At 34.1% G+C, this 22043-nt stretch overlaps 1 protein-coding gene across 1 annotated transcript; it reads left to right on the top strand.

The window, feature by feature from the left end:
• The first annotated feature begins 6253 nt into the window (after positions 1–6253).
• LOC124356515 lies at positions 6254–8613 on the top strand. The gene is made up of 2 exons (XM_046807569.1): positions 6254–6869; positions 7807–8613. Exons 1-2 carry the CDS (start codon positions 6399–6401, stop codon positions 8611–8613), a joined length of 1278 nt encoding a protein of 425 aa, XP_046663525.1. The 5' UTR covers positions 6254–6398.
• The last annotated feature ends 13430 nt before the right edge of the window (positions 8614–22043 follow it).

Genomic DNA, 22043 nt, shown 5'->3' with positions numbered 1-22043 from the left:
TCCACCAAATAATAACAGATTCTAAATTATTTTATAAAAAACTTAATGTCATTTTTATCAGTTATAATATTTACAATTAAAAGGAGTATTTATTTATTGATCTGTTACTACAGATTATTATGTTAATTAGTAAATAACGAAACATTATCTTAAACGCCTTATACCTTCCATTTATTCGGAATGAAGAATCCTCATTACACTACTTATCTCTAATAAATAAATTCAACTAGTAATGGAGAAATAGTCATCAGTAAATAATTATAAAACCTAACACATTAATTCCAAGAACATATACGTAATTCAATAAGTATATTCAGAAGTATTTGACAGGAATTATTAGTTAACATTCAATGGATATACGCAAACAGATAACTATTTAATTGATGGAAAGCTATATTTTTTCATCAGTCTAAAAAGTAATAGATAAACATATACTTACATGACGTATGCTTACAAAAGTAATCAGAAAGAAATTGAGTGATTGGAAAAATTGGAGTGATTTGAAAGATTTGAGTGATCAGAAAGTATTCTTAGAGAGTTGTTGCCACAGCAAGGATATTGCGGTCGCATTTAATATAAAAAGTAATTGAGAAACAAAACCTTACAAGACGTATGATTACAAAAGTAATCCGAAAGATTGGAGTGATCGGAAAGGATTGGTTGAGAGTTGTTGCCACAGCAAAGATATTGAGGTCGCATTTAATATAAAAAGTAATAGAGAAACATAAACTTACAAGACATATGCTAACAAAAGTAATCGAAAAGATTGGAGTGATCGGAAAGGATTGGTTGAGAGTTTTTGCCACAGCAAGGATATTGCGGTCGCATTTAATATAAAAAATAATAGAGAAACATAACCTTACAAGACATATGCTTACAAAAGTAATCGGAAAGGATTGGTTGAGAGTTGTTGCCACAGCAAAGATATTGAGGTCGCATTTAATATAAAAAGTAGGCGTAATAGATAAACATAAACTTACAAGACGTATGCTTACAAAAGTAATCGGAAAGATTGGAGTGATTGGAAAGGATTGGTTGAGAGTTGTTGCCACAGCAAGGATATTGCGGTCGCATTTAATATTGATAGACCTCTGGCAACAAACTCGTTCAACTCTACCTGTTTGGTTCTTTATATTTGGAAGTTATAGCTACTAAAACATAAGTCAAACATAACGGCTTATGGTTAAAATAAGGATGCAGATTGAAATGTACACGATATATGATATTGTACAGGGTGAGACGAATACGAGTACACACTCGCAGTATATAGAAAATGTACAGATAATCATTGGATTTAGGACTAAAAAAACAATCTTTCTAAAATAACGATTATTAAACCCATTTAAAATATTATTATTAGATTTTATAAGGTATTTGCTTTAACTTCAAATATTTAAATATAAAAATAAAAATATAAGATATGTAGTAAGGTAACGTCGGTTTTCATATTCTTATAAATATTTTACCTTACCATTTCTCACTTGACACAAACGATACTTTGCTCGAACAATAAGGAATAAAATATTCTATATATGTAGTAAGGTGACGTCGGTTTTCATATTCTTATAAATATTTTACCTTACCATTTCTCACTTGACACAAACGATACTTTGCTCGAACAATAAGGAATAAAATATTCTATATATGTAGTAAGGTGACGTCGGTTTTCATATTCTTATAAATATTTTACCTTACCATTTCTCACTTGACACAAACGATACTTTGCTCGAACAATAAGGAATAAAATATTCTATATATGTAGTAAGGTGACGTCAGTTTTCATATTCTTATAAATATTTTACCTTACCATTTCTCACTTGACACAAACGATACTTTGCTCGAACAATAAGGAATAAAATATTCTATATATGTAATAAGGTGACGTCAGTTTTCATATTCTTATAAATATTTTACCTTACCATTTCTCACTTGACACAAACGATACTTTGCTCGAACAATAAGGAATAAAATATTCTATATATATGTAGTAAGGTGACGTCAGTTTTCATATTCTTATAAATATTTTACCTTACCATTTCTCACTTGACACAAACGATACTTTGCTCGAACAATAAGGAATAAAATATTCTATATATGTAGTAAGGTGACGTCGGTTTTCATATTCTTATAAATATTTTACCTTAACATTTCTCACTTGACACAAACGATACTTTGCTCGAACAATAAGGAATAAAATATTCTATATATGTAGTAAGGTGACGTCGGTTTTCATATTCTTATAAATATTTTACCTTACCATTTCTCACTTGACACAAGCGATACTTTGCTCGAACAATAAGGAATAAAATATTCTATATATGTAGTAAGGTGACGTCGGTTTTCATATTCTTATAAATATTTTACCTTACCATTTCTCACTTGACACAAACGATACTTTGCTCGAACAATAAGGAATAAAATATTCTATATATGTAGTAAGGTGACGTCAGTTTTCATATTCTTATAAATATTTTACCTTACCATTTCTCACTTGACACAAACGATACTTTGCTCGAACAATAAGGAATAAAATATTCTATATATGTAGTAAGGTGACGTCAGTTTTCATATTCTTATAAATATTTTACCTTACCATTTCTCACTTGACACAAACGATACTTTGCTCGAACAATAAGGAATAAAATATTCTATATATGTAGTAAGGTGACGTCAGTTTTCATATTCTTATAAATATTTTACCTTACCATTTCTCACTTGACACAAACGATACTTTGCTCGAACAATAAGGAATAAAATATTCTATATATGTAGTACGGTGACGTCGGTTTTCATATTCTTAGAAATATTTTCCTTACCATTTCTCACTTGTCACAAACAACAAAAATATTCTACATATGTAATATGTGTAGTAATGTGACGTCAGTTTCCTGTACTTTACTTTACCACATCTCACTTGGCACAGGCAATACTTTGCCCGAACATTATGGACTAAAATATTACATATACCGGGTGATTTTTCTAAAGTGATCCAATAGCTAACTTTTCAATTACACGACTTGGCAGCACGCTTTAAATTTGGAACTTGCTCAATTTTAAGTTTTACTCAGGAATACACAATTTTTTGTAGATGGCCGCCATTTTCCAATATGGTGGCAAAGTATCTTTTATAGAACACCCTGTATTTTATGTTGTTTTTTATATTCTAATCTAAAAAACAAGACATTTTTGCAATTGAGAGTTTTTTAATATCTCTAATGGTTCAGGAGCTACGTGGACTGGAAGTTTTCATCATCAGTGGCATAAACTCTTAAAGCACGTTTAATCAATGTTAGTTCTATGTGTTGTTAGTGTTTTGTTATGTGTGTAGTTTGTATAAGTTTCAATATTAGACATATTTTACGCTGACCATTAATCATTTTGCTTTGATATTCATTTAACTTTTCGACTAAATGCTTAGTAAAAAAAGATTTAAGATAAAAAAGATTTAAAAAGCAGCTACTTAGATATCGCAGTTATACAAACCCATTTAAAGAATGTATATTTTATTGAACACACCATATTGGAAAATGTTGGCCATATTCAAAAAAATTTGAAAGTGTATTACTGAGTGAAACTTAAAATTGAGCAAGTTCCAAATTTAAAGTCGTGTAATTAAAAAGTTAGGTATTGGATCACTTTAAAAAACTCACCCGGTATATAAGGTGTGTAGTAAGGTGATGTCAGTTTTCATATTCTTATAACCATTTTACCTTACCATTTCTCACTTGTCACAACATAACAATTGTAACATGTTACTTTTTTAAACATACGAAATTAAATTATAATTAGTGAAATTGCAAAATTAGAACATAGAATAGTTTTTGTAACATTACAAATAACAACTTGAGTTTTATAATTATCATTAAAAGTAGCGAAATCATTATTTTATTAGCGATGAGTCGGACACTGTCTGGCAGGTCTGTGCCCTCAAGGAGTATCGCCGCTTCCCCTCCGATAGCGGCGAGAGGAGAGGGCTTCTCCCACCCCCGCGATCGCGCGAACCTGTATAGCGACGGCCGATTGAAGAGTCGAGACAGACAGAGGGAGCGGACAAGCGGTCGAGAGGACAGGCGATCTAGAACAAAAAATCGGTGGCGGACACAAAAATTCGGCCTTCCAGAATGGCGTTTTATAGATTTGTCTAACCAAAAGAAATTGAGCTAGGGCGGGGCCTTCGTTTCTGTGTTTCACATGTGCCAGGAAATATTAGGAGAGCAGAAACGGATAGAGGTTTTGGAGCAGAGCTTTTGTGAACACTTGTCGATCTCTCTCTGCCGTCCCCAACTCTTGCATCTCATAGGGTAGAAGAGTGACTCGATTGTCGCTGGGCAGCAGTTTAAAGTAACTAATCTGTAGCAATAGTTCAGACAACTTGTTTATAGTATACTAGATCCAATAATTAATATAACAATTTCTTGAAATAACAATTATTATTGTTATTGTAGTTTATTATTGTAAACTATCATTATCACTATTATTTTGTTCCTAGTTCCATTTACTGATTGAAGCGTAGGCTTAAAAAACCTAAATAACTGTAAGATAATAATTAGATGTTTTTTAATATTACATAACACAATATAATACAAAGTGTTAGTATCGACGACCGAGGCAATGTGATTAGTAATATGCAAACATAACAAACATTGTTACAATTAAAGAAAATATATGGTCAAATTTTAATATTTTTGTAACCTAATGCCAACAAAAAAGGCCACAAGTTGTGACATTAAATATCACGCTTTCCTGCAACAAATGTACAAATCACCTTCCTGTTTCAAATAAATGTTGCTAACACTTAGGACAAGGTTCTTAGCTCGTTATCATCAAACATAATATAAATTAAAGTCGCTTTTTGTGTAGGTCTGTTTGTGCATCTCAACTACTCAACTGATTTTCATACCATTTTTACTGTCGACTTCGCTATGGACTAGGACAGGTTTTTAGGTATGATATATCAATATTTTAATCATAGAAATTATATAAAGATTATATAATGCAAAAATTGATGTTTTTGAGCGCTTTCATTGTCAATACTGACTAAACGTTATGGCTTAGAATACAACAAAGTACTATGAAATTGTACGTTTCAAATAGACCTACAAAAATGTCTGCAGTGGCATATACGTATCTATCTCCAAATAATGACCTACAACAAACATTTTCCTCTTTTAAAGTTTACATTTTATGAGCATTTTCGAAACTATTTAAATCAATAACATATTCTTATCACTGCATTAAGATGCGTAAAGATTAGGTCAAATTATCTTTAAGCAAGCGATAAATATTTTGGCAGATAGGTATTACGTATAAAAGCCCGCGTGTTTTGGTTGCGCAACTTGTGACCAAAGAACGGCGCCTGTGGTCGAGCGGGCCAAACCACACTTGATCGTGAAGTATAATAATGAAATCGAAGATTAAACGGTCTTTAACTACAGTTAAAACCATCGAGTAGTGGAATTTCTACCTTATACATTTAGATCCTCAAATTTAGCAGTTATGGTTTTTTATTGTTGGATTCAAAAAGCGTATACGCCGCAAATGTTTCTTGGAGAAAGAAGTTGTTTCGATTACTAGGATTCTTTAATCCCTACAGACCCTTTTCCCTTTTCAAATCAAACGGCTGGAATTTCCTGTGAAATTGCCATTTTCAATGACTTTCTGTTTCAAACACTCATTGTTGCAGGATTAGTTAAAGAGTTCAATGTGTTTCACATAGACAACTAAATGTTAACCTTTGATGAGTAACTTCCAACAATAACCTATTTATGTTGTGGAACGAAACGATTGCTGTAAATATTGTTTACAAAGATATTTTGTAGGTATTAGGAGTAATATTCTAATGTTAGATAAATTATTATAAACATATCTAATTTCATAATATTATTTGATTTTTAAGGCGATTTATTATTGTTATTAGCCAGATTCGTGCATTATATTATTTTTAGGCTTTATGGGAAGATTCTGATCAATATCAGAATATTGAAGTAAAAAGAGAATAATTGTTTATTTTTATTATTGAATATAGAGCAGCTATCATGAAACAAAAATTTCAAGGCGCAACAACAGTTACGCTGTCGAAACTGTTTCGACAAAGTTATTGCGGTTTCACCGGGTCGTCCCAAGTATCAGGAGAGTAGAGACCATTAACACAATTCAGGCAGAGTGAGAAACGCTACCCTGCGTTGTCCACCGTAGTCACGGCGCATGGTAGTGAATAAGGTAATAAAATTGCAGCCGTATTTTAAGGTGGGTTTACATTAGCATGTAGAAGTGGCGTCACTAGCCGCGCCAGTTGGTAGTGTTGCGCCACTTTGGGTTTACACACATTTGAGTGGAAACCTAGCTCGCCACTGTAATGGCGTCAGTTCAGTTCTGGTATTGTTCTGTGACGAGTAAAAATGTCTGATTGTATAGAAAATATTCGGAGTGCGGTAGCAACATCGATTTCCGTGTTGGGTGAGGGGTTAGCTGATGAAGCAAACGAAATATTTTTGCGGTTACGACCTAGAAAACCTAGGTCGTGTTGGACAAGAAAATGGATTAGTAGAAGGACAAACCTTGGTGCATCAAAACTTCTGGAAGAACTTGCAACCGAAGATGTAGACAGCTTTAGAAACCACCTAAGAATGTCCGAGTTGAAGTTTGAAGAGCTGTTAAAACACGTTGCTCCTCGTATTCAGAAATTAAATACAAGGATGAGAATGGCTTTACCTGCTAAAATAAAGTTACAAATTACCTTGAGGTATTTGGCTACAGGTGACTCGTTCTCTTCTTTGCAGTACCTGTATCGTGTTCCAAAGTGCACAATTTCTAAGTTTGTACCTGAAATGTGTGAAGCTATATACGAGGCTCTAATTGAATACTTAAAAGTAAGTATTTAGTAATAATACAATGTAAGGGGTAAAATTTAAACTAAATGAGGTTATTGAAACTGTATTTTATTTATTTTTATACAATACAAAAATCTACTGAAAAAGGAATATTGAAAAACGAAATAAACTCAAAACGTCATACGTTTATAACATACTAAGGGCTTCACTTAAGATATCTTTTGCGCCAAGTTCAATTGAATCTTCTTGATTTGGAGACACCATGGAAGAGGATGTAGTTAAGGTGTCTTCCCATTGGTAGTGTGACATGGAATTACCGCGAGCAACGGTCATCCTCTCGTTCATGAGGCACGTTTGAACTTTTTGCATTACTGCCAAGCATTTATCTCGGGAAGCTTTTTTAGCTGACTGGCAATAAACTGGCCGAACAATTCATACTCGCACATATCTTTTTTACGTTCAGGTGCAAGAACCTTATCTGAAATGTCCTTCAGTTGTTGTACTGCGTTCTGTATTTTTCCTAGGCGTTCACCAGCTAATTTTCTTGATATCGGTTTGGCGTAAGGAATTTGCTTAGAAACACTTGAGGGCTTCTCACGTATAATACGACCAGTAGAAGTAGATGGAATAGATGAAGAAGGGATATCTTGAACATCTTCAAAGATAGTTTCTTCATCTTTGTCTGCATCATCTTGCTGAACTTGAGTGCTTGATTGCTCCTGAAAATAAAACCTGAGATGTACCGTACAGACGAACTTTTAGTAACATTAGGTGAAGTAAAAAAAAGTAGAATCTACTTCATCTATTATTATTGTATTGTTCGAACAATAGACCAAGTAGATTCCGCTTTTTATTAACTCCACCCAATTGATATATAATATGTCAATAAATGCAAGTGTTGTTTTCATATTACCTACTCTTACTATATAATACGATTGTGTAAGGCCGTAATAATTAAATGTACGGTTGTTTTTAGGGTCCTACTTCAGAAGAGGAATGGCAAGAAATTATGCAAGGATTTTCAAGTAGATGGAATTTTCCACGATGTTGCGGAAGCATCGATGGTAAACATGTCTCTATACGATGCCCAAGCAATTCTGGCTCTGACTTCTACAACTACAAAGGTTCATTTAGTACAATACTTTTCGCAGTTGTTGATGACGCTTATTGCTTCACCTACATAGACATTGGAACAAACGGACGTGTATCAGATGGTGGAGTGTTGGCAAAAAGTGGATTTCAAGAAGCCATAGACAACAAAAAATTAAAGTTACCAGCAAATGCTTTGTTTGTTGCTGATGACGAATTTCCCTTAAGGGAGTACATTATGAAGCCATATAATACTCGATCTGGTCCTTTGACTATAAAACAAAAGGTTTTCAACTATCGTCTATCTAGGGCTCGACGCATAGTTGAAAATGCATTTGGAATTCTTGCAGCCAGGTTTCGTATATTTGAGAGGCCCATTCCGCTAAGCCCAGACAAAGTAGACTCATTAGTGAAAGCAAGTGTAGCAATACATAACTGGCTGCGAATAACAAGTCCTGGTGTGTATTTTTACAGGGGATGTGTTGATGAAGAAAACATAGACACGGGTGAAATAGTACCTGGCTCATGGCGTCGAGCAGTACAAAATGAAGGATTGGTTAGTGTGAAAGATAGATCACAACCTCGAAACCCAAAAAAGGCAGCAAAGGAGGTTAGGGATAAACTCGCAGATTGGTTTATGGGGAAAGGGAGTGTTCCTTGGCAACTGCAGTTCGTAAATGATAAGGCTGTTTGAAAAAATCATAATGTTCTTATGTTAACAACTACTGTAATTTAATAAACAAAAATAAAGGTTTGATACAATTGTGATTATTTTTAGTTGTGTCATTGGTAAAAGTTTAGTTTAGCTACTTATATTATTTTTTAACGTTTTTCACCAAAAAATCTGTAAAATTTTTTTATGGTTTTAAATAAATTTGTATGAAAATTAATTTCCTTTAATAGTACTAATGAAATGTTGGCGTACATACCTGAGAAAGTCCTATTGATTGGCTCCCTCGAGATTGGACAACACCTCCAATGATTCGATCCATTGTTGAGAACCATCTCAGCGTCGGAACGTATACATCATCGAGACCTGCCCCTGAGACTTTGCTTTTATAGATCTTAGTCAGCTCGTTGCTGTATGTGTTGCGAAGAACGCGTATTTTATCTTTAGCCTTCTTGACTGTGAAATCTCGTTTCTCCATACCACGGACAATTTCTTCCCATGCGTGTTCTTTTGCATTTCTGTCTTTGTATTCGTCTACTTTATAGTCCCATAAGCAACGGTACAGCTCATACAACTCTAGAAATTTTTCAATTTCGGACAATTTCCATTTTTCTTCCCTTTTTCCTCTCTCTTCTTGCTTTCCTTTACGTTTCTTCACTAATACTTTCGGCCTATCTTCACTTTCATCACTATTCTTCTCAACTCTTTCATTATATTCTTCCCCTAAGGTTCCTGCACTGTCATATTCTACGTAATCTGCCATAACTCAACAAAAACCACTACACTGCTCGAAATGTTTTTACTGAATTTTCATTGAGCTACACAATACCTAGTGGCTTGAACTGGCACTCCAATGTGACTGGCGACCACGTGTAGTTGTTTACACGTTCCACTGCAGGTGGCGCGCCATTTAAACTGGTGCAACACTGTCTAGTGACACCACTAATATATGTCGGAACAAATATTGATGGCGTCAGTTCGAATGATGCGCCATTTCACATCTCCACTAAAAGTGGCGCGCCATTTCAGGTTTACACGCTCCATTTTTCTCGCCACTTGACAGCCAGTAAAAGTGACGCCACTTTTACATGCTAATGTAAACCTAGCTTTACTTACCTGTGTTCTCAGATGTTTGTTTTATTTTACAGTGTAATCGATAATCATTTTTACTGTGTATAAAAACGCGTTGAAAGAATTTGTTGTTAAAATTAATCTGATTGTAATAAGGTTAATTTACACTTCTGGTAACATGTTACTCTACTACAGTTGTAAAAGCACTTTTATCAATTCTTAGACCAATTCTTTTTCTAATATCTGGTAATGACATAGGGTCATTATTGCGCAGAAGAGTAGTACAATATGCTGATTCTACGTTTGTTAATTTCAACAAAATTGTATTTAATCTGTTAAAAAGCGTGAATATCGAAATAGATACATACATCTAAATTCAATGTATGAATGAACTTGACCTTGCATTCTGTAGGACCGAAGCGTGATATTTTGCCGTCATTTAGACAAACTTCATACAAAAAGAATTTGATATTTGAAATTTCATGATAAACATTCAAAGGTTAACATTGAATTACCATAAGTATCATTATCCTCATTCATTAACGTCTTGAAGTAGTTATTGAAATAATTCCCTACTCAGGATCTGATCATGGCATATTATGGACTGATTAACTCCCACCTTTCTATTATGAAGTTTTTATGTGGTTTGCTTGTGTAAATAACAAAATTTTGGGTGCTTAAAATGATAAGAACGAGCAATTTGCAATCGTTTATATGATTTCCAGTGTCTTGAAAAACTACTGTTGATGACTCTACTGAATCTCTATATTTTAGAAAAGCACTCTGTATTGTATGCCCCGATTGTTGGCCGAGATATAAATTCGTACGAGGCAAGGTAAATTAACCGACCGGAATGCATAGCACCATGGTTTATAGCACTTGTCCTTGAAGGCAGGTGTTCATTTTATAAACGAGTTGCCAAAATAAATTAAAAATTTCCAATGAACATGAGACTTAAAACATGCCTAAACAGTGTTTCAAGTTCACACGTATTTACAATGTTAACGAGATTTGTTGCATGCAACTGGGAGATCGACCAATCGGAAAACTGGGTTAGTTAAATTAAAAAATTAATGAAACTTAAATGTACAGAATGCTAAATTGTAAAAAGGTAAAAGGTAAAAAGGTCTTTTAATTCATCAGGTAAAGAGAGGACTAAGAAACCATCTCTAAAATTGTACCTAGGGAGGAACGGATCACTTACACGTTTGGTTCTTGATTTTGATGTGGTGCGAATAAGAACAAAAATAAATTATATGACGCTTCCTATACATGTGTTTGTCATAAAGAGCATCAAAATTGACTATGTTACAACTGGCCAGTGCAAGTGGATCATCCTATGATCGGTGACGTAACAAAGATATATCCCTAGTAAACAGAAAATATTATTTAAAAACTGTGTAGCCTACGAATGTAATTTGTGAGCATGAAACTATATTAAGCCGTTAATAAAAAACACCAAGTGGCAAACGTCACGCGTGTGTAGATTGCAAATACCTGAACTGGTAATGTGTATTAACAATTCTGGATGACTTTACATTGATCATAATATTGTTTGCGAAATATAAAAAAAATCGATTCCGAAGATTTCATATTAGTAGATGAATTGTCTTTTACCATTTCAAAATAGCACAAACTGTATGTTTCAAAAATTTATCTTCAAGAATTGATTAAAAGGTGCAATTTTTATGGTTGCTATCATATAATTTAAAACGCGTGGTTGAAGATAAATTGATACAATTTTGAAATATTTTTATAAAACTTTGTTTTACTTAATAAATTATAAAAGATATTTAAATAATTAACAATAAATACAAGTGTAACACATTTCTTTACTTCGCATTTTTGAATGATTCTTTAGTGTAGGTTAGAACTTATGAATGGGTTGATACGAAAAACCTACTGACAGTAAGGAGTTCTTGTGGTGGTAGTAATACGCTGAGAACGTAATTTATGAAGTCTGTAGCGGCCCATAATCTGTGCTTTTTCACCTGGAGATTTAGGCTGTTTCATCTCAATTTTACACTGTTCGCAGTAGCTACAGGTGTCAGATTTTGGGTTTCCGAACCCAATATTAAATCTGAGTTGAAATATTCTAAAGAATTTACTGTAGGATGCAGCAGGCTCTTTGATCGCCACAATTTCCAAATTTTTTGTCAGAAAGTGTTGGATCCATATATACACGAACACTTTTAGCTCGCCCATGACTTTCCCTGCACTGCAAGGTGCCAATGAACTGGACAATAGAGTTTTCTATCTCGACATATGTAGGTTTTAGTCTGCTACCACCCCTTTTTTCAATTCTGTCCTCAACAGTTTTGGAAAAACTCTTTGAAATACTGCTTATCCTGTATCTACTAATTCCAGTAATAGATGAAAAGGTTTGTGCACAAACACACAAAAGCTGGCCATTGCATTGTCTTATAAAGTACTCAGTTATTAACCTAGGCCTAGGGTCTTCGGTCCTTGGACTTCGCCTTTTCGGTTCTTTAGCAATCATATATTTTAATAAAAAGTTGTCTTGGTCTACTTTTGATTTATTACTGTACAACTTATCACGAAACTGTTTGATGTCATCTTCACTTAAATTTATTACTTTGCAAATTTTGCTTTCTTGATGTTTATGACTACAAATCACAGCAGGCTCACTGTGGGCGGAAGAACTATTGCGAGCGTACTTACGCATATTTTTAGTCCATTTTGTAGGGACACTTTTTCTCTTTCTGCTCCTTCCACTATCCACTACTGGATTAACTAATCCCTCAAGATCAAAATCACTTATTGTTTAATATCACTTATCTGTAAAACTTGACAAGTAAAATGTCAAACTGCAACACTCAGATAGAGAACAACAACTAAACAAAATAAACATTATAGGTTATAATCTGTTTTGTTTGCTAAATACAGGCTGGTTTGGAGTTTGTCCATGCAGCTTAAAAGTTCTTCATTGTGATTGTTTTGTTACTTTGTGATATGTTAAACATCTATTTATTATGGATTTTTTCACACAATCATGTTATGTAATATTTCACTAGAAGTAATTGCTACATTGTGACATTGGGCATGCGCAAGGACTTAGCGGTATTAGGAAAATCACGGAATTGGACTTAGCATAGGTTTGGAAAAAAAACCAATTTTTAACAATGCTTTTATACTGGACTAAGTAGATTTTGGAACGAATAATTTTACGAGCAGATGCATTGATAGTTGAGGCAAACTACCCATAGCATAATTCTATTATTCACAAAATGGACTTAGCAGCTTTTGGAAACTTTCTCTCCAATTGTAACGTTTAAACAATTCTGGAAATGAAGCGAAAGACCAATTTTTGTTGATCGGGAGCAACTGAAGAATACCTGCAACCCTCGTAAATTATGAAGGATATCTCTACTGGTGAAAAAAATAAGACCATAAACCCCTCCAGATGGCCTTCCTTTGTCCAGCGGCACGTCGCATCGGCCGTCTTGGGTCTTAGCAGGATTTGGCCTTGCAATATTCATAAGACTGTGTTGAAGTGTGTTGATATCGATATATTACATACATCCTTTTTGTGAAGCATGTTCTATGTTGCTTTTTAGATTTTACTAGGGATATGCTTTCTGCTATAAAAAATGGATAGCTAAATGTGTAGGTAAGCGTTAATCTCGAGGAAGGTTGAAAAAAATTTGGCTAATTATGGTTTTTTAATATTCGTTGCAGTCCGAGAATGGTTTACAACAATGAGAGGCTAAAAGTATTGCCCATCATACTCCGTAGTCCTGGTCGATCTGCTAGGATTCTTCTGAACTGAACATCAGTAATCGGTCAGTAAGGCGTATTTTACATAACGATCTAGGATTTCATCCCTACAAAATTGCCATGGTTCAACAATTGAATCCTGGCGATTATGTAAGGTAGCTAAATATTTTGCTCAAGAAATAAAGGCCATACTTGACCAAAATGAAAACATCATTTTGTTTACGACAGATGAAGCACATTTTCATTTGAATGGTACCATTAATCAGCAGAACTGTCGTTATTAGTTAGATGAAAATCCAAAATTAATGCATGAGAGACCATTACACAGTCCCAAGGTGACAGTTTGGTGTGCTGTGAGCAGTAAAGTTGTTATTGGTCCATACTTTTTTGAAGACGACAACGGGACCACTGTAACTGTAACCTCGGAACGTTATAGACAGATGTTCACTGAATTCTTCCTACTTGAACTAAGAAGAAAACGTATTCCTATCCGGCAAGTATGGTTTTAGCAGGACGGGGCGACAGCTCACACAGCAAGAAATTGAATGGAAGCAATTCGGGCTGTTTTTCGTGGTCGCATCATTTTTCGGTTTGGTGACATTCATTGGCCTCCTCGTTCCCCAGACCTGTCCATGTGCGACTACTTCTTGTGGGGTTTCCTCAAGTCACGTGTTTACCAGCATAAACCACGTACACTTCAAGAACTAAAGGAAGCAATTCGTGTGGAAGTCGAACAAATTGGCAGGGCAATGTTAGAAAGAGTAGAAGCCAACTTCCGAGAGCGGCTTGTAAAGTGCATCGCTGAAAACGGCCGTCACCTGTCAGATGTTGTTTTCAAACATTAATTTTCTAAAATGGTATAATCATGTGAATATTATTCTGGAAATAAATGTTTTTTTATGCACAGGTGCTTTTTTGAAAACCGTTCATCCTTTCTGCCTCACCCTGTATATACTGGAGATATACTAGAATGTGGGTGTATACAGTATTTTTATTCTTTAATTATGATAATTTTTGATATTGTATAGTTTAATTGCAGTAATTAATTTAAGACTAAATGTGAATTAATATTATTACCATCTTTTTTGATAATTTTGTACCAGATTATTTTAGTTGTTATTTTAGAAAAATAAATATATTCTATACTACGTAAACGACTGACCAGTAAACGTGGCTATTAGAGCACATCGTGAATTGGCTGAGCGTTAGCAAAGGAGGTCAATACTAATTAGGGACAGAGTAAATAGTATTTATGTTCACAAACACAATACTCTCCAAAGAGGCCCCCACGTGTGTCTTAACCCCCAGTTACAATATCCACTCCCCCCCTGAATTTCCTGGTATGACCATATAATCTCCTGAGTAAATTAAACCCCCTAAACAACTTTAATACTGACTTAGGGTCGGGTTTTTTTTATTTACACTAAACAACTCACAATACCTGACCAGTGCAGACTTTTCTTCCATGCTCTTTACTGGATATACCAAAACTCATAGCTAAAATCCTAGATCAGAATCGGATAAAATTAACTTGTTGACAAGAAAGGACCAGTCACTTATTCTCGTATCTCTAACGGTTAAGCCGCAAAACGCCTTTAAAGTCAAAAACTTCAGTTCAATCTTGGACATTTTCTCTGTGCATTTGTGTTCACAGGCCAATTGTGACCGATCTAGTGGTTTTAACTCAAAATGTAACGTAATATATGGATTGGTAATTAAGGGGTCTTTAAAAAAAGGTCGTTTAGTATTTCCTCGTATCCCTATTTCTCGAACATGAAATCTGGAAACCTCTTGTCGGAATTTAACCAATTGCCAAATCCCTTTTATCCCCGAATTTTGCCAACACCTCACTTACGGGTTAAGAAATAATGTAATCTACAAATTAAGTCCTTTAGATTTTGTCCTATCTTATACCGTTAGGCCACAAAACGCTCTCATATCCGATATTCCATTGAGTTCACGTTAAGATACTGGCATATAATAATTAATATAATTGGCATATAATAATAATAATAATTGATACATTAATACTGGCATGTTTTTTTAACTCTTAGATTAAATCTCCAGATAAATTGTTGTGTCATATGTACAACACTTACATATTATGTAACGTTATACATTATGTATTGTTGTGTGTATTGTACTTGTGGTGGATTGTATATACTTTCTGAAAATAAATATGTTCTAATCTATCCTATTCTATTTATTTTTCCTCAAATAAATTTTCTTAATCGCTATACATAAAACCTACTCATTAAAATGAACGTTGATAAACTGTTCTGGTAATATTCTTCGTCTACAGATTTTTCTTTCCTCAAATAAAAATTAAAATTTTTAATATTTTTAAACATCCTTTAAGTTAACAATTATAACAAATTTATTGAACTCTCCCTGTAAAATAGGCCTAGTATATGATTTACTAACTGTTTACCTTACTAATTTCTAAAATTTGACTATCTATCACAATGTTATACAAAGTTAAAACTTTATAAGTCAATTGGCAAACTACTTACACGTATAGTTGTCTTTCGAAACCTATTTTTGTTTCTAAAGTTTTAGCGCGGCCGGCGAGTGATCTTTTCATGGCTCAGTTCTCTATTTGAATTGGATACAATGCTTTTACTAGATCCATTGAGTTTTCCGCTGCCTTAAAAGCCCCAGAGATAACAAAGCATACTGCGGCACCTGTAAAGGCGACCCTTGCACACCCTCACACATGCAGCCCTGCCTACCTGTCATCACTGTGCTGATGACTCACATAGCAGATCTTAGTCTGCAAAACTGATGTTTGCCATCATTGATAGTTAGGTTAATATTTTTATATTTTTTGAAATCTGCAAGTTATTTCATGAAAGAAGAGTTCCAACACGAAATGACTACGACATTCCTGACGTATCGTAGAAATAAAGGGGTCAATGATCAATTCAACGGATATTTGTGTAATATCAGTTACTCATGCTTTATTAAAGTATAATGGTAATAAAGTATAAGATTATATATACTACCAGTTACACGCACATTTCAAAATCAAAGAAGGACTTCTTCTTTGTAAAAACATCTATGATAGTAGGTCTATATGATGGTCCCCTAACAGTTTTCAAGTAGAAGTTGGTAAATATCCGTCACTTTTTATTTAAGTGACCATGGTTGAGTGATCATAGGTTGAATACAATTTTTACTGCTTTAAAGTTGTTCTCGAGAGAGGAGCAAACATTTTAGGTTCTAATCAATTACATTATTCTGACACCACAGTAGAGTTTACCTGTATCAATTCCTCGATCAAGAAAATAATATACATATAAACTAACGGTTTCGGAATCCCACTCTAGTCAAAAACTTTTTACCTTCGGCAATTATTATCTACGTCCGGTCTAAGATATCTCCAGTATCATTGTTAGAATTTGGCGTGACTAAAAAAGAAAATAAATACATACACACATAGGACTAAAAAGCTCTCTGTCCTGTTACATAGAAGAATGTAGTCTAGGAAAGAATGTTTCGTTGATGCATTTTTTCCATTCAAAGACAATAAAAATGCCATACATAACATGAACACCCCATTGTTGGAGTCCATCCATTTAAAAATTCGCATTTATAGTTTTATTTATCTATCAATAACTGGAAAAGATATTTGGTCTTTCTAGTAACTAATAGTTAAATTTTAATCCTATGCATATTTTTACGTTACTGTTGGTCTAAAAGATGACGTTTTAAATAATGTGTTAATAGCGTACTTCTTCAAAAATTAAATTAAACGCAACCACAATGGATGCAATGCATGCACGTATGATAACAACGATATTAATACAGAGAACACTATAAGTATTTTTGCAACAATAATAGTAGCTAAACCGTCAATAAAGTTATTTTCTTAACCGACTTCTTTCGTTTAATTAATTTTTACTTGATACATATTAACGAAACTGCACTTAACGTTAACTTGAACAACTGATATTTGGAATATTAAGTGTAAAAATTCTATAAAATGTTAAAATAATACCGTTGTTTTTAATATTGGACAACGAAAGATATGAGCTATCTCTTGTGTATGGCTGATTAGTTTGTGCATTTTAAAAATAAAATATTTTCCACTGATGTTTTATGTACTTTAAAACACCCTTTTTATAATTATTGTTTATGTATCTTATTATCTATAAAAGACAATATAATTATAAAACCTTTGTCATTTATTTATCCAGGTCATAGGATGCTATATTAAACCGAGGTACAATTTAATGTCACCAGTACGTAATAAGAACAAGTACAAAATTTTAATTTCAAATTTGTTTTTCTCAAATGACAGTTAAAATATTACCATATTTATATCAATAATCATTAAAAATATTATTGCCTACGATTCATTAAGACAATGGCTATAAAATAAACAACGAAGGGAATTTAATCTTTACGCATCCTGTTACGTGGCTAGAAGTAAGTCTTCAACCAGTGCAATCCCGGTAAGTATAACAAGAAACATTGCTAATACAGTTTTCTGCACTCCTGATACTAGTCTCATTTACGAATGCAAGAGTTCGGTATGGCAGATATAGGGTAGGGACAGTTGATCGCCAACATGTGATCTTCAAAGTTCTGCTAACAGAACCTCTATCCTTCTCTGCCCTCCTGATACTCAGGTATAAGTGAAACATAGGAAAGGCAGGCCCCGCCCTCGCTCAATTCTATTGGTTTCTTAAATCAATAAAACTCCATTATGGAATGTCAGTTTTTTGTGTGTCGGGATGGCCGCTTCTAGGCCGCTTGGGTGGACCCGACAGACCGCTTCTAGACCGCGACACCGCCGACTGCTGTAAACTGACGACTGCTTCGACCCCTTCCCCCGACCCCGCTCGCTGAACTACATCGCGACCCGACACTAATCTTTCTATGTGAACAGGCTTTAATATTTTATTTATCATTTAAGAAAACTAATTCATCTGAAATATATTATTAATGTTTGAAAGTTATAAATTTATTTTGAGAGGAGAATTATTTGATTTTATATATACTCTTAATAATTTATTTGCTATTTAAGAGTATCAATAAATTTAAATAAAATATATTTTACTTTCTCAATTTACTCAAACTTTAATTACTTTTTCAACGTTAATTACTCAAGTTATTTTTTCCCTTCAATTTATCTTAAATTTTAAATTCTAATTAATCAGGTGATTTTTTTGTAATTTCAATTTAATTTTAAATCTTGTTAAATTTTTCCTTCTAAATTTCTCAGGACTCTTCAATACTTTCTTCCCACCGGCCCCTTCCTCATAAACTAAATCTTACGTTCAATGGACGTAAATTTTTATATTAGGTATAAAGTTTTCTCGACCATCATTCTGTTGTCTTACTATTATGAAATTTCTTGGAGAATCTCTAATCTACTCGTAAATATTTGTTTTCTCCTCTTGAAATTCAATCTAATCTTTCATTTTATTAATTATTTATATTTTTGTAAGTGATTATCATTATTTTTCTCCTTTATATATTTCGGGACTCGCAATAATTTTTTTAGGCGAACGTCTTGACACCCTCACCCCGATAAACTCCTTAAAAAATATTTATTTTACGATATTTTATCTTATTTTTCTGGTAAACTGTGCAGATAGGGTAAGTGTTGAATCTAATATATATACAACCGCATGTGTAACTGACTGACTGACTGACTCACTCACTCACTCACGTATACTAATTCTAACCTACTTCCAGATGAGTTAGAGACTTGAAATTTGGTACACAGATAGCTTTCCACGTGTAACCACCAGGAAAATCCCGAAAAGTGAGAATTTTTCATTTTCAACCCCTCAAAAAAATTCCCAAAAAATCGCGCATTCTTCACCCCTGCAGGCATTTTTTGTAAGCCCGATAGCGGGCGAACCGTTGGAGCTAGCTCGGATCTGACGGAAAATTCATAGTCAGGAATGAAGTGATCTACAAAAAAGGTCTAATGACTTTTTGCTCTATCTTCCATGGTTAAGCGACAAAACGCTCGAACATTTGAAATTCCAGAGATTTTTTCGATAAAAATAATGTTTCAAGCCCGATAGCGGCCGAACCGTTGGTCGTAGCTCAAATCTGATTGACCCATCAAATTAGCAAATTGCGCGATCTACAGAAAAGGTCCAGTAATCTTTTGCCCTATCTCGATTGGTTTGGCCGAAAAAACGTGATTATGTACAATTTTGTTGTAACTTTTACGCGAAACTTTTGTTTTTGGGGTCGATAGCGGCGAAACCATTGGTCGGAGGTCAAAATAAGACTAACGTTTTATTTAGGAAATAAGATGACCTACAAAAAAGATCCAGTGACTTTTTACTCTATTTCCCTTAGTTTGACCGCAAAACGCGATTAAGTGAAAATATTGGACATTTTCGCCTAAAAATTTACATTCCGGGCTTGATAGCGGCTAAACGGTTGGTCGTAACTCAAAACAAATTTTAAACGGGATTTAGGAAATCACGTGATCTACAGAAAAGGTTCAGTGACTTCGGGAGTTGGCTGAGCGTTAGCTAAGCGTCAATAGTAGATAGGGACAGAGGAATATTTATTATGTTCACAGACACAATACCCTCTAAAAAAGGCCCAAGTGTGTCATTAACCCCCGGTAATATTAACCCCCCCCCGGGGATTTCCTGGTATGACCTGATAACCTCCTGTACATTCAACCCCCTGATGTGTTAACCCCCCTGGTAACATTAAACCCCCCAGGGAATTTCCTGCCATGACCTCATGTCCGAATTTTACCAGTCACCAAATCTCTTAACCCCCCCCCCCTGGGAAGATCCTGGTATGACCAGATAACCCCCTGGAGACTTATCCCCCGGTAACGTTAACCCCCCCTGGGAATTTGTTCATATGACCAGACAATATCCTGACGAAATTAAACCCCCTCTTGTCTTAACCTCCTTAACATTAATCACCCACCCAGGGAATTTCTCGCCTTGACTAGATAGTCTCCTGGTGATATTAAACCCCCTGTTCGACTTAAAATACTGCCTTGAGGTCGGTTTTTATTATGTTTATACTAAACAATTCAAGATAGCTGACCCGTGCAGACTTTTCTCCCGAGCTCATTTCTGGCTAAACCATAGGTCGTAGATCAGATCTGAGGGCACAATCGAAAGACAAAATTAAATTTCCAACAAGAAAGGTCCAGTCACTTTTTGTCGTATCTCTAACGGTTTAACCGCAAAATGCCCTCAAAGTCAAAAGTTTTTACGAATCCGGAAAAAAATCTATGAAAAAGGTCAATTTTTAAATCCCTTGTCATTTACTTAATGTCCGGACTTAACCAGTCACCGAATTCCGCTTATCCCCGAATTTGCAAGCGTTTACTTTGGGCGCCCAGCGAGCCGAAGGCGAGTTTTTATTTAATACTCATAGAGCCCTGATATCCATAGTAATTTAGCTTAGTAGCCTTATTGCATGGTTCTAATCATTAAACCTTTATCTTAGCTTGCTTATGGTAGGGTAAGCCTGCATGGTGTATTATAAGTGATTATTTTGTTTTTCTTTTCGAAAATTATATACCTGAGAAAAGTGAACTTGATATTTTTTTTGGAGTCATACACCTGGCTTCAGAATAAATATAGTTTCGCCTATTTTAAAACTATAAATTCTTTAGCTTTTCCATCCCTTAGAAATAATATATAGATATTTTTTGCTAACGGTTTGTGCTTGCTTTAGGTATATAGTAGTTGCACTGTGATATTGGTGCATGGCTAATCTTTAATTTATAAGATCGTATAGTTGCTATTAGTGTTATTTGAATATTGCTTTTGTTTACCATTGCTATTTATATTTTGCTTTAATTTTGAATTTTGCTTCTACTAACCATCATTATTCAACCGATTAATCATTTCTACCCCGGGCTCTTACAATAATTACTGTATACGACTCCCGACCAAGTTATCAGTGGAGACTACTCAGCTTGCTAGTAATTACTCACTGACCGACGTATTAATAAACAATACAGTATACTGGTGTAATTTTGAAAATACTAGAATTACAGTTTGTTTTCGAAAATCGAACTCGCTTGAACAATAACTTTCATAAACCTAGAAATTTTTGTTTTTTGAGCAAGATTATTTTTATTTTATTTTTTGTACCTCTTCAATATTTTATTGGAGTTGACGTGATGAAGTAAGCCCAACATAATTTTGAAAATATAAATTTCTTCCGCAGGGCCCTCTGATTCGACTCCTAATAATAAATAATAGTTATATTAAATTCTCGAACCCTGGAAATTTCTAACCCAGGTCGACTGGCTATCTGGAAAGTTGCGAATATTTTCGCTTGCCCCGAAAATAACATCCCACAATACTTTCCCCGGACATTAGGGACTAAAGTATTCATATACGTAGTAAGCTGATGTCTATTTTTATATTCTTACTGTAAATGTTATAGTTTCAATAAAACTGAATAACATATTTAATATTATATAATAGTATTGATTTGTGAAAGCCGTCGATGTCTCTTTGTTTGATGGCAAGTACCAAATTATTTTTTTAAATAAGAACACAAACTTTTAATGGATTTGTGATATATAAACTCGTCCTTGCAAAAGATTATTTCTCCGTTTATATAACTGAAATGTTAATTCAATCTTTGAAAATTATTTGTATTTCTATTTAATAGGCTATTATTAT

The sequence above is a fragment of the Homalodisca vitripennis genome, chromosome 3, assembly GCF_021130785.1.
Source record: "Homalodisca vitripennis isolate AUS2020 chromosome 3, UT_GWSS_2.1, whole genome shotgun sequence".
In the NCBI taxonomy this organism is placed as follows: domain Eukaryota; kingdom Metazoa; phylum Arthropoda; class Insecta; order Hemiptera; family Cicadellidae; genus Homalodisca; species Homalodisca vitripennis.
This window is presented reverse-complemented; position numbering and strand designations above follow the sequence as displayed.